The following is a 14,093-nucleotide window of genomic DNA, read 5'->3' as shown; positions in this document are numbered from 1 at the left end:
ATTGAGGCAACTCTATGTGGTGTCTCCTCCATTCAAACACACTACCAGCAGAACAAGTACAGATGGCAGGTGGAGTGTACTTGAATGAAGGAGGCATCGCATGGTGGCGATTTGCCTGGTCACATAACCCTCCATCAGCGGACATCTTATGGACAGGACCTCTGGGTGAACGGCGCAGAAGACTTGGCAAACAAAGGGGCAAACCTTATGAAATATAGAAGTTGGTGCAGAATTAAATAAAAAAATTAAATTGGCTTTCAAAGTGTCAGTGAAGGAAAAAATATAAATTGTATTTGATACATATAGTCCACCCTCTCAACAATCTCTCTTGGCCACTCATAAACACAGAAAAATAATCCTTCAAGGCCCTTTGACTTCTAACGGGTCTTCTTGTAAGGGTAATATCATGTTAGTAAAGTTGGTGCTACTGACTGGCAAAGAGGCCTCGGTGATTGGGTAGTGCCACATTTGTGTACCCTATAAGGTCTTATGCACACGACCGTGTCTGTACCGTGTTCAGCAAACCTCAGATACCTTCTGTGTGCCCTCCACTTTTTTCTCACTCCCTTCAATAGAAATGACAATTTTTATCTGCAATACAGACAAGAATAGGACATGTTCTATAATTTGTGGAACAGACATAAAGATGTGGACAGCCCAGGGATGACATTGTGTGCTGTTTGTCTTTAGGGTATGGATACACGATCAGGTTTCTTGATGCAGTTTTAGAAGCTAAAATCAGGAGTGGATCAAAGGAGAGAAAGTATAAAGGATAGATACGACTTCTCCTCTTTTTTTGAATTCACTTCTGGTTTTGGCTTCCAAAACTGCATCGTGTGGCCATACCCTAAGTCTTTTCTTCTCATTGGCCGTTCAGTTGACAGATGAACCGGTTTGAAATAGCAAGGACTCACTAAGTTTCCGTTCAAATTGGCATCACAGGGCTGCATTGGGAGCCTTTGTTGGCAGTCTCAGCAGATTTGATTGAAAAACTAGTGCGGCATGTAGCTGTACTCATTTCATCAAACCAACAAGAAACCACCGGAGGACCTTGGTGGACCCAATTATAAGCCAGTGATAGAAAGGGAAGCCACAACATTAGTGTCAACCGAGCCTTACACGGTTATATAAATTACAAAATTTAAAGGAGTCTCCCCATATAATCAAAATTTGAAGGAAAGAACATAACTATAAGGAGTTTGGAGGTAGCATCCACATCAGGCACAGTATTCTGCCAATACAGATTGTAAATGGTGGTTGGGGGACCATGTTACATATCATGTGTTGGGGTTCAGGAGCTTAACGTTATGTCCCAGGACAAAGTTCTCCATTTTGCGGTGGTTCTACCATCCATGAAGATGCAATCACTAGTAACGTGACCGGTTCCTAGTACATATCTAAGACATCTTTTATGAACGTGGCTCTAACTCAAGAAAAGTTGAGGTCCCCGTAGTTTATAGGCACAAACGGTGTAAGAAAGCAAAGTACACAACACTTATTTTTTGCTTCCTCTCCCGAGAACACTATTATTTTTCACTTGCTTGCATTGATTGTGTTTTTATTGTTTTCTTCTTCTCATTGAATGTTCATCCAGATTATGTCCAAAACATGTTTTTCCAGATCTGTATACTGTCAGGATCCAGTTCTCATCACTCTGGCCAAATATACAGTTAACAGAAGAGGCAAGATGATAGACAGAGCCAGGCCACGTGTGGGTGCTGTGTTGCTCTGAACGTTCATTAGCTCCACGTACACATCGGACTGGTCATCTTGGTCGGAAAGCCACGTGAGGGAATCTGCGGTTTGCTCCTCGTTGAGGTTTCTAGTGTTTGAAGGCAATGTGGTTGTGCTGCAAAAAAGGAAAGCAGAAGTTATTTTATGCTGGTGGCAAAAAGTGAAATACAGTATAAACTGATTTGGCTTGAATAAAAAAACTAAAACATGCCAAGCATCTGGTTTCATTAACTCATCAATCCATAGTAAGCAGGGGACAGAGCAGTTGCTTGCTAATTATTACCGTATTTACTTCCATCCTAAGGCTGAGTTCACATCAGCATTCAGCCTTTCCGTTCTCCTGCTCCATTATAGGAGCAGGAGAACGGAAAGGACAGATTCGGCACATAACTGAGCCGAACAGAGCCTACGGGCCCCAAAGACTATAATGAGGTCCGTTAGGTTTCCGCTCAGAGAAAGATTTTTGAAGTGGAGACAAAAGTCCTGCATGCACAACTTTTGTCTCCACTTCAAAAATTTTCCTCCAGGCGGAAAGTATAGTCTATAGGGGCCCAAATCCGTCCTTTCCATTCTCCTGCTCCTATAACGGAGCAGGAGAACGGAAAGGCTGAACACTGATGTGAACTTGGCCTAAGTCCACGTATAAGGTGACCATGCAAGGCTTAAATTTGTCTGAACCCACTGATTTCAGCAGGACCAGCCAACTATGTTATGTAGATGATAGATGTAGATGATGTTGCAGGAAAGAAGGATCGGACATGTTGAATTGCAACATGCCCAATCCTTTGTTCTCATGAGAGCAGAAAAACGTCCCAAAGAAGCAGGCTGAGGAGCGCTGGATACCACAGAATCTCTTTATTCATGTAACATGTTTCGAAAGAGCCCATATATCAGTGCTGTTGTCCGACATGCATGTTCAGCTCGGCCCTGTGTGAATGTGTTTTCAATGGAAAAAGGAGAAAGCTGCTGATAGATACCTCTGGAGATGACTTATCTCTTCTGAAATCAATAGGCTCGGCTTTGAAATTCAACATGTCCGACCATTCTTTCCTCCAGCATCACCTATCGGCCCCCATGCACATACAATAGTTGGCCAGTTCTGATTGTTGGGTTCAGCTCACTTTTCTCTTATGTGTATGGGGCCTTTAGTAAAACTTTAGAGCTTCTTTAAGAAAAAACATTCATGTAGAATTATGTACTAGAATAAGGTTCAGGCCGCAACATCTACAGATCCTGAATGTTCTCATCTCTTGTATTTACATGGCCAACACAATTATTCTATACTGTTATATATAATGTTTATGCAATGATTCTTTTCTTTCAGTGCTCAAGGCTTTGTATGTTTTTAGCTACAAAGAGATATTTTCTACTTTAGCTACTGGCTTGCCATTATCCTTACTGAATAAAGCAGAATCTAACCGTGAATTATGAAGACGGAATAATAAAAATAATACAAATTCTTTACAGGTTATTATTCTTTGTGTCCAGACTCCAAGGATAAACACGCATTCCCCTGCTTTTTATACACAATCAGAATCAGAATCAGCTTTATTCTCCAGACACGACACAATCGATCGTGCCTGGAATTGGGTTAGGCACAGGTACAGGCATAGTACTAGTGGTTGACAAGAGGTGGTGGGGAACACGGGGGGGTAAGGTTCTGCGATGGGCACAGCCGGGGTGAGGGATTATGAGCGGGTGATGGGGCGTGGTGAGTTCAGCAGTCTGACGGCCGTTGGGAACAAAGTGTTCAGCCTCCTCTATGTCCTTGCAGGGATGGCCTGATACCTGCGGCCGGACTTTAGACGTCTGAAGAGATGATGGCCAGGATGGGAGTGGTCATTGGATATTTTCAGAGCCCTGGAGCGCAGTCTGTCGGAGAAGATAGAGTCAAGGGGTGGTAGTGGCAGTCGGGTAGTTCTCTCCGCCGAGCTGATGACCCTTTGTAGTTTGCGCTTGTCACTGGCTGATGAGCTGGCATACCAAACCAGCAGAGACGAGCACAGGACTGACTCGATGGTGCAGGAGTAGAAGGACTTCAGTAGGTCCTGTGCCATGCCGAACTTCTTCAGTTGTCGAAGGAAGAAGAGCCTTTGGTGAGCCTTCTTTATGATAGACGAGATGTTGGGACGCCAGGATAGGTCCTCAGAGATTGTCGTGCCTAGGAGGCGCGCCGCTGGGTACCCTTGCGACTTCAGATCCATCAATGTAGGTCGGGGGCGGATTTGCCCTTCTCTTCCTGAAGTTGATGACCAGCTCGACCGTCTTTGTGGTGTTTAGGACCAGATTGTGCGCGCCGCACCAGTTGCTGACTCTGTCGATTTCTTTACAGTAGGCCTGCTCATCGTTGTCGCTAATCAGGCCCTCGAGTGTGGTGTCATCTGCGAACTTGATGACTTTAACTGAGGCCTCAGCCGATCTGCACTCGTTCGTGTACAGAGAGAACAGGTTTGGAGGACAGATTGCCTAATCTGACGACCTGGGACCTGTTAGTGAGGAAGTCCATGATCCAATGTCGTAATGTTGGGTGGACATCAAGCGCCATGAGGTTCCTCTGCAGGATGCTGGGGGAGATGGTATTAAAAGCCGAGCTGAAGTCTAGAAGGAGGATTCTCGCGTATGTGTTGGGTTTGTCAAGGTGTTCAATGACGTACTCTAGACACATGTTAATTGCATCGTCAGTGGATCTGTTTGCCCTGTAGGCGAATTGCAGAGGGTCCAGCCGGTCCAGAGTGGCGGGCTTCAGGATGGAGAGGACCACCTTCTCTAGGGTCTTCATGACCACCGAAGTCAGAGCCACGTGCCGGAAGTTGTTTAGATCAGAAACACCCTGTTTCTTCGCCACAGGGATGATAGTTGAGTTCTTAAAGCAGGCGGGGACGTGTCCCTCCTTAAGGGATCTGTCAAAGATTGGGGTGAGGGCCGGGGGCAGTTGGCCTGAGCAGTATTTCAGGCACGCAGGAGAGACACCATCGGGACCGGGGGCTTTCCTTGCATTTAGCTTGGACAGCAGGGTGCGAACCGTGGTCACATTCACTGTAGGGGAGTCAGCGAACGGGCAAGATAATGTGGCAGCAGGGACTGGGGTGCCCACTCTGGGGGACATTGGCCGAGTTACACCCACCTCAGTCGAGGTCTCGAATCTGCAGTAGAACCTGCCCAGCTTCTCTACCAGTGCCTGACAGGGGGTAGTGGGCGCCGGGGGGGTTTGTAGTTAGTCACGGACCTAAGGCCCTTCCAGACCGCCCTCCGGTCGTTCGAGCAAAGAGATTGGTGGATGCGATTCGCGTATGCCCGTTTCGCCGCACGCAGTTCCCCATTAAGGCAGTTTTTGGCCAGTCTGTACTCTAATTGATTACCAGATTTATGCGCGGTTTCCTTGCGCCTGCGCAGTGAACCACCGTTTATCGTTTGGGTAAATCGTATATGGTCTTGAGGGGACGCAGGAGTCTTCGCAGAAACTGATGTACGAGGAGACAACATCCGCCCAGGTGTCCAGGTCAAAATGACATGTGAGTAGTATAAAGGAGCATAAACGTCAAGTGCTGTGAAAGGTGCAGGTGGCAATTAAAGCATAAAGCTGGCCATAGACAGTAGATGGGAATTCTCATTGTTTATATGCCTTGCCCTAGGGAATTATGGCAATGCCTAAGAGTGTATGACTAGAGGGAGCCTACAGAACCTTGGTTAATTAGAGAACCCCATAAAGGGGTTCTCCAGTTTCACAGTAAACCTTTTTATCTGGCCAGAGTACCCCAAACACTGCATATTATGCCTCTAATACCTGTTTTTCATGTCAACACTTTGCTTTCCCTGTTCTCAGCATCACTGCATCCTGGCAGGATGTTTACATGCAGAACTTCCTGTTTTCATTAGCTTCCTGCTCGATTTGCTAACCAAACCCAGCATGCTTTGCTCTGTAATGTTTCACAAGGCTTGCTCCTCCAACAAGACATGGAGAGGGGAGGTGCAGGGGGCATGACTAGTGCAGAGGGAACAGTGTGGCAGGTGGAGAAACGCTAGGAAACATTACAGAACAAACAGCTGGGTTTAGATAGAAAACCCAACAGGAATCTGACGAAAACAGGAAGTTCTGTATGTAAACTTCCTGCCAGGATGCAGTGATTCTGAGAACAGGGGAAGGAAAGCGCTGACATGCAAAACAGGTAATTAGGGAAAAATATGCAGTATTTGGGACACTATTGGCAGATAAAAAAATGTCATTAATGCAACTGGAGAATCCCATTAAAGTTGACTCTTGAAATTAATTTCATGAACCTAAATAAAGTCTATGATCCCGAACAGTGATTGGTAATAGACCCATGGCCTTTATTCTGCACAGGCAGAGAGGCCAATACAGGGGAAAGATGTACCTTACCCCAGCAAGAGTAGCTAGCCTTTGAGGGTTTCAACTGCCAGACCTAAGTGATCAGCTTGGCAGTTACAAGTAATGGCACACAGCTTGGCAGTTATAGTCTCTAATGGGCACACAGCTTGGTTGTTACAGTCTCTGATAGGCAAAAGGCTTGACGGTTACGGTCTCTAAACTTACTCCCAAACATTGGTGTGAACAGAACCTTACCATCCTCAAGGACATAACTATAGGGCATGCAGAGGCAGAAACTGCTTATGGGTACTGGTGCCTGAAGAGGCTCAAGGGTCATGCCACAGAAGCAGACACCAGTAATATAAATGGCTCACGATAGCTGGGGCCTTGTTACAGATTTTTCATTGCACCCTGGAACTTCAAGTTATGCATGAGCTTACATGAAAACACTTAGATGCATTACAGCAATCTTCTGTGTCTTTTTTCCATTCACCTTTGTGACAGACACATTCTCTGGTCAGATATCATGGCTTTTCAGGGACAGTTGGTGACAGGTTGCAAAGTGCCTTGTGCAGACCTACAGGCCCAGCTGTCAGAGCTATTTGCTCCCTGATAATTCGGTTATCTAGAGCAGGGACTATATTGTAAACACAGGCACTTCGGCCTATCTTATCCAGCTCTTGGTGGCTAGGTGTTAGGAGCAATGTTCAGTTCTCTCCAGCAAGGTCAGAGCGGAGTATGAAATAGTTATAGTCTCTAAATAAAATCCCTAAATGTGTTAATAGGGGATGAAATATTTGCTGTGCCTCCAAGATGTATATACGGTAATTCTTGTTTTGCATTTTCGGTTCTTTCCAATAGAATTTTCAGTTGATAGAATAGAGTGCCTTGTTTACAACAATCTTTCGTGGATATGTATGGCTAGCCACCCGTCGGTCCATCCATCCAAACTAACATACTTCATGATCTGAACCTCTCACTCAGTGACGGACTAGGGTGCCTAGGGCCCACCAGTAAAATTTATTGTAAGGGCCCACTGTAAAGCTAAAAAACAAATACTACCAGCTACCACAACGGCAGGAAGATGATTGAATATGGGGGTTCCAGCAGCGACTTTGAGAAGGCAGGTCCTTGAGAAAAAAGGATACTAGTTGGCGTGCCTCCGTGCCTAAAAGTCTTCTCCGCCACCTGATAAACCACATAAACTGTGTGTTTTGTTAAATAATGTACCAGGGTTTTTTGAAATTCTGTACGCTGCATATCTATATATGTGTTGTCTTCTGTGTCAGTCTTCTGTGTTATGTGCAGGGGATGAGGAACTGGAGGCCCACCTTTGTGCATGGGCCCACCAGGGGATTCACCTGTTCCCCTGTAGGCCAGTCCAAGCCTTTTCTCCCTCTACTCTCCAAGACTTTTCTTGTACTGCTATAGTTCTCTGAGTTGCTCTACCATGGACAATGAGATTAAATCCCAACATCATCATGACCCAGCAGTGATCAATAAAGTTAATTAACCACATATATGACCCAGCAGTGATATTCTGCTTGGAGACACAGCACTGCTGAGGCCAGTCATTGGCTGCAGCAGTGCACGCGATCCTCTCCATATCCTGGAATAAGCCAGGGACTGGAAGCTAGCTGAATGGAGCAAGGGTGCAGGACCTGAGCAGCTGGGAGCAGGTAAATATATTATTTTTCTTTAGGTACAACACGCTAGGGGGTCTAATTGAAAAGGGACCAATCCTGAAATACCCCTTTAAGCATGCCCTAAAATGCATATTTTTAGGTTGGCCTAACCCGAAATCATTATTTAACTATATCCCCTACACTCTTTGCATCCTAATGCAATTCATAACTGATCTGTGCATACACAGATATGGCTGGTTGTCTGGTTGATGCAGGTTTATGTGAACTTCCCTTATTAGTATAAAAGATGGCTGGGCCATTGTACAAAGACTCTTCTACCTCTCATGTCACCCTCATTGCCTCCTCTCATTGCAGACAGGGTCCTCACTTCTCTTTTTTGAATTAGTAATTAGTAACTCTGTAATTGGTAACTCTTAATTGTAAGATGCTGCAGAATATATTGGTGTGATCTAAAGTTTATCATCCCTCCATTTCCAGTTTGGGGGCTTCAAGGGTCTAGGGTCTACTGAATTTCTTCAAAATGTCCCTGTTTGAAGAGCACCTGTCAATGAAAAATCTGAGAACGTACCTGGTCTCAAAAAATATGAAATAATCAATCAACATTGATGCTTATACCAGTGCCATTTTGACAGTCATTAAAAGTGACTGGGTGCCCATTGGCAGATACCCTCAGCCTGAATCCTATCCGTTTAGCACATAACACAAACATAGTAGAGGATTCTTTACGGTAAGAGCAGTGAGACTATGGAACTCTCTGCCTGAGGAGGTGGTGATGGTGAGTTCACTAAAAGAGTTCAAGAGGGGCCTGGATGTATTTCTGGAGCGTAATAATATTACTGGTTTTAGCTACTAGAGAGGGGTCGTTGATCCAGGGAGTTATTCTGATTGCCTGAATGGAGTCAGGAAGGAATTTTTTCCCCCTTAAGTGGGGAAAATTGGCTTCTACTTCACATTTTTTTTTTGCCTTCCTCTGGATCAACTTGCAGGATAACAGGCTGAACTGGATGGACAAATGTCTTTTTTCGGTCTTATGTACTATGTTACTATGTTACTATTGTACATGGAGAGATGTGTAAAGAGTAACGGGGTATTGCATAGAATCCATATGATATTGAGGCGGCTGAAGAACAAAGAGGCCAGAAGTAGTATTGTATGCACATTGAATACACGCAGCTATAAAGTGCTACAAGTAAGCACCCAATAGCACGACAAGTAGCAGATGTGTACTCTTCAAAGCGCACACATAACCAACACAACTGTCAGGATATATATTACTCATACAATCAAATAAAAAAATAAGACGCCAACAAAGACATGCCAGAAATAATAAGAACCATCCCCGGAACGACTGAACTATGAATACAGAGAGGCATTTCAAAAGCAAATTATGTCTTCATGGACCTTCTCAGAAATGTTTAACCTTGATATCTGATGTTTAACGATTACCATTAACCAGAAAATTCTACATCAAATAATCGACTGGTAGTGCCACAGGTGCCGGGGGTTTCAACATGAAATATTGTCATTGAAGGGACTGTCCTACAAAGGACCTTGATAAATGTCTGGTGGAGTTCCCGAAACTCCTGTTCTTATTCGATACATGACCACTGTAGGGAGGTTTGAAGCAGTGGTCATGCATACGCCCTGCCACTCCATTCAATAGCTAGAGGGCAGACATAAACAGCTGAGCACTGGGGTCAATGGAGAGAGCTTTCCTTAGATGTACAGTATTCAAACACCTCCTTACTGTGGTCCTGCAGTGAGGAGGAATGGAGGACTCACAACCACTATTCTAGTGATCGTGGGGTTCCTAACAGTTTGTATTTGCTAAATATTCCTCGTGGGTAGATGCTAAATATTGTTTTGAATCACATGGATGTGCAGCTACCTCTTCATTAATTCTCCATGACCAGTGGTCATCTGCCCTGGTGAAATAGGGGTCATGGGAGCCCATTCCCTCGTTTGATGGCGATCCTGTGGGTGTATTGTAACTTAAATTTCTGAAATCCTTTTACAGTGCTGCAAAGTTGAAGCTACTCCACAATGTCCTGATCCTGTCCATGTCTTTAGACATTTCATCCTTGGTCACTTTTTCCTCTTTTCTCCTCAATGATTCCAAGTTTAGAATTGATAAGGTTTATTTTTTCTAATTCTCCATCATATATTTCTCATTAGAAACATTTTTTCTCCTAGAAATTTGAGTTTTACATCACATTTATAAATTTCACTCAACATTGGTTTCGAAATGAAGAGGAAATAAACACTTATGAATGGGGTAAGTTTTCCCTTTAATAAATGATTGCCCATTGCAACCTTAAATGGTACATTTGTATGGTATATTCTTCTGTGCAATAAATTTACAGGGAACCAATTAAATATTATTAGTGGAGAAATGTATATAAAACTTAACAGGGCACGTCTCACTCTTTACTGGAAAGTCAATCATGGCCGGAATTAAACTGTATTGGGTTTTGGGCTAGGTATCAGTTAACCTGCATTTATATTCTTGCCGCCAAATGTCCTCTGTATAAATTTTCTGGCCAAACCTTCAATTTACTCACATTTGCTGGAAAAATAACTTTTACAAACAGGGTGGTCCACGGTTTCTATGTGCCTCTTTATGTGACATGAATAGTGCATGTTTCGTTGAATTATTGGGTAAGTTCTGTGGTTTGTAAGTTCTGCTCTGTGCCTATCGCTGCATGCAATGACCAAAGCAAAATACAACCCCCAAGTTAAGTTCTACGGAATTGGAAAACCTTCCAAGAGTTAGCTTGAGAGTGAATGGAAAAAGAGATTCAAAGAGTTAGACGCACCAATTATCGGGCAGATTATCGGGAACTACCGTTCTTGCAAACGGTAGTTCCTGACAATCCGCCCATCTGAATGTGTCGCTGATCGCATGATGAACAAGCGAAACGCTCGTTCATCGGGTGATCCTGTTGCTTGTGCAGATACCACTGATCATGGATTCTGGCCGCTGCATCGCCTGTGTAAACCCAGCTTTTTGACCCAGTGACATACTGATATAAAAGTATCGGAGCCATTGTGTTCTTATAGCTCCTGTAAAATATGTTAATGATCTCTATGGTCTACTCAGTGGTTGCTCACTAACGAACTCTGAAAGGCATTGGACAGCAACTTTGTGCAAGGTTTAGAAGATATGAAAAGGCAAAGTGTCATAAGGGAGCCAGGTTTCTCATGGGGTTTTCAAACTCAAGGGTTTTACACCTCATCAGTACAGAGCAGGGTACTTAGTTGGCTAGGTGAGAGACCTTTCACGGAGGTGCTAAGCTAGAGTAGAGAGTCCTACAGACTATTCAATGTTCCCTTGTAAAAAGGATACGCAGATTAGCTCTCTTCCAAGAGAATGGAAGCTGTCTCTGTAGTGCCACCTCTTGAAGGTATCTACTTTATAGTCAGTGTCTGATCAGTACAGAGCAGGGTGCTTGATTGGCTGCGTGAAAAGTCTTAGACTACCTATTCCAGGTTTGGCTTTCTCCACAATAAGAAATATTCATCACGAAACTAAACTAAAACCTCTCATGAAGACCCCAAGCACCCTGGTCTGTACTGATGAGGAGCAAAAACCCTAAAACCGATGTCTGAGGATAGGAGTAATTTTGGAGGAGGCTCTATGGCTGGCTGATATCCTTAGTTATATTGCAAGGCCTATTTAAAGGTCAGACATTGATCATAGCTTAGGTACCTCCAATAGGTAGCACTACACAGACTGCTTTCTTTATCTTGGAAGTGAGCTAATCTGCATATACTTTACCCCACTATTTGACCTATAAGACTCCCTATGCCAGCTTCGGCGCTCTCCACAAGAAGAAACGGTCCCTCTGAGACCTTCTAGAGAAGAATAATAAAGGTTTCTACTACTTCTCATTTTTCCATTTCTAACTACAGCTTTGGTAAGAATCAGATGAAGCATTTGTGTGCATGCAAACTTAAGAGACACACATAATTCTCTTGTAGGACCAGAACCACACACTTGGTTTGGCACATCCAATATTTAAAGAAGTGCTATGCAACAATACTAGAACGTTCAGGACTGTAATTGCTGAAAGGTGTTTTCTTTCATCCCGAGGTATACATTATCCTCTCGCAAACCTGGAGATTTTCTATTAATATTTTATAGAATACATTCAATTGCCATTACCCTAACATTGCCATTATATTTTCCTGGACCGTTGTCAGATATTTACCACGAAGAAGGTTGAGGTAGCCATAGGGGATATTTAATGGTCCTTTTGGATAGTGCATGTAATTCTCCAACCCGTATTTTTAGTAATTTCCAAACTGTAGTTAAAATGTGGACATATAAATTGTACAGGCCATTGTTTTAGTCCTCTTAATGTTGTACACTTTTATGGATTTGGGTGGAAAAATCATCTAAAGGTCTTTAATAACTTGGAGACTGCTGGGTGCAAATTATCCATAAAAAGTTCCACAGTCTGAAATTGTCGCCTTTGGGTAAAAGAAGGTGGAGGCGTTTAGAGTTGTCTAAAATGTTATCTTTGCTTTAACGGAGAAGAATACGGCCAGCCATTCCATTGACTAGGACCTACCACAGTAATAAGCCATTTGGCCACATGGGAATCATTACTTGGTAATTAGTATATAACTTGCACTTATTTCACATTGATAGTTGTAGTTGCATATCCACATAGTTAATAGGTAACTGCAACCAGGTCCTTTTGTCTGGGGACTCCTAAATGCTCCCTGTGACTTACAAGAAGAGAATATTTTTATATTATATATACCTACCTTCGGAGCATACCCCGAGAAAAGCTTTTGGCCAATACATTAAACATATCAAAATGGCTCCATTTAACTGACGGAGGCTAGAAGGAGTGGTATGCATCAGCATACCTTTGCTCAATTGTATAGGAAGCAGTGTGCCACCACAAAAAAAAATGTATATTGTATTTTTTATTTTTTTTTACAATTGCAGTCAATGGGCAGATTTGGCATTTCTGGGGCTCCAAGTAAAGTTATGTCTTACCGGCCCTCATTGTACCATTAAGCTCTGTACCCGTCGGCCTGCTAAGCCCCAATCTCAGCTGAGCAGTGCAGTTGAACCTGCTGCTCAGGTAGAAGGTCTACCCCTTTAGTCAGTTTTTCAGCCAACCATTTGTAGACAGCAGGGAGCCCCCTGATCTCTGGTGCCCAAAACGTTTTCTTAGTTTCTGTGGTGGTAAAGTTCACCGCTGGCAACATGCACCACTGTATGCCTATACATCGGAGCCTTCCATTGGAGGAAAAACCTACTACAGAAGAAGAACTGTTATGAAGACTCACCTGTTCAGGAACTGCTCTACTATTCTCTATATGATAGTCAACTGCAGGCATAAAACCTGAGCTAAATCTGTTTGTGTCACCGAGAAGACACAGGCTCTGCAAGGGCAGAGAATGACATTTACGGTAAGTGGCACATGAGGAGTGAGGTCCAGGAATGTTGGACTTTACCACCAAAAATGGGAAGCTTTACAGAACGGTGCATTTTCACATCCACATTCTCATTTTATTCTCTGTTTACTTTGTACGTCTGCCTGATTTAGGTCAAATTTACTGGCCGCTCTAAGCTTAACATACGATTCCTGGCAGACTGCTTCAGCTTGGTTTTTCCATAAAAAAAGATTTAAGGTGGCGCTGCCTTTAATAAAGACATAATAAAAATGGTTTCTCGCACCTTATAATATGTAAATGGTCTTAATGTCTGTGCCTAAATCTTCAGTTCCTTGTGGTTCTCTACTCACTATATAACTAGACAGTAACTAAGTTAACTCTTCATAGGCAGGAGGTGGACCTCTTCGTTTATGGAGGTGTCGAGTAACGCTAACAGAGGGAATTCATGGTCTAAAGCAAAGTGACCCTATCAGGACTGTCAGGGCATGATTGGATTTGTATTCTGCAACAGCTGGAGATTCACAGGTTGGGGAACATTGGTGTAAAGTGTCAGTAGTGATGTACATTGTTATATAGAGGACCAGACTGTGCTACCAGAGTACCAGAGGATCCTCTGGTGGACCCAGGCTCTGACACTATAGTGGGCCCCAAAGGCCTACTAGAAAAAATACTTGGTGCTAACATTGTAAAGTTGGAACCAATCTCTTGCCTCCAGGGTCTATTTCTATGATTCAAAACATATTGGACTTTATAGATTATATAAAGGTCAAACACAGAGAATAATTTTCTCTGGTGGACCCAAGGAACCCCAAGTACAACACTAGTCATACATAGCATTATCCCACAACTACATTCACGATGTTCATAGCTAGTGAGCTCAAGCATTCCCTTCTTGTTCAGAGTCTGCACAGAGCTTTATATACCACTTTATTTTGTTGAAAGTATATTCCTCACACAAGGCACTGCATGGT

At 43.4% G+C, this 14,093-nt stretch overlaps 1 protein-coding gene across 1 annotated transcript in view; it reads right to left on the bottom strand.

The window, feature by feature from the left end:
• Window positions 1-704: 704 nt before the first annotated feature.
• The window catches only part of TRABD2B (TraB domain containing 2B), a 258,490-nt gene continuing 245,101 nt past the window's right edge, over window positions 705-14,093 (bottom strand). Inside the window, exon 7 of the mRNA XM_040407881.1 lies at window positions 705-1,849. Coding sequence (XP_040263815.1) covers window positions 1,633-1,849 — 217 coding nt within the window. The 3' untranslated portion in view covers window positions 705-1,632. The remainder of the gene's footprint in view (window positions 1,850-14,093) is intronic.

Source organism: Bufo bufo, chromosome 9, assembly GCF_905171765.1.
Source record: "Bufo bufo chromosome 9, aBufBuf1.1, whole genome shotgun sequence".
In the NCBI taxonomy this organism is placed as follows: domain Eukaryota; kingdom Metazoa; phylum Chordata; class Amphibia; order Anura; family Bufonidae; genus Bufo; species Bufo bufo.
Note: the sequence above shows the minus strand (reverse complement) of the source record. Positions and strands in the feature narration are given on the sequence as shown.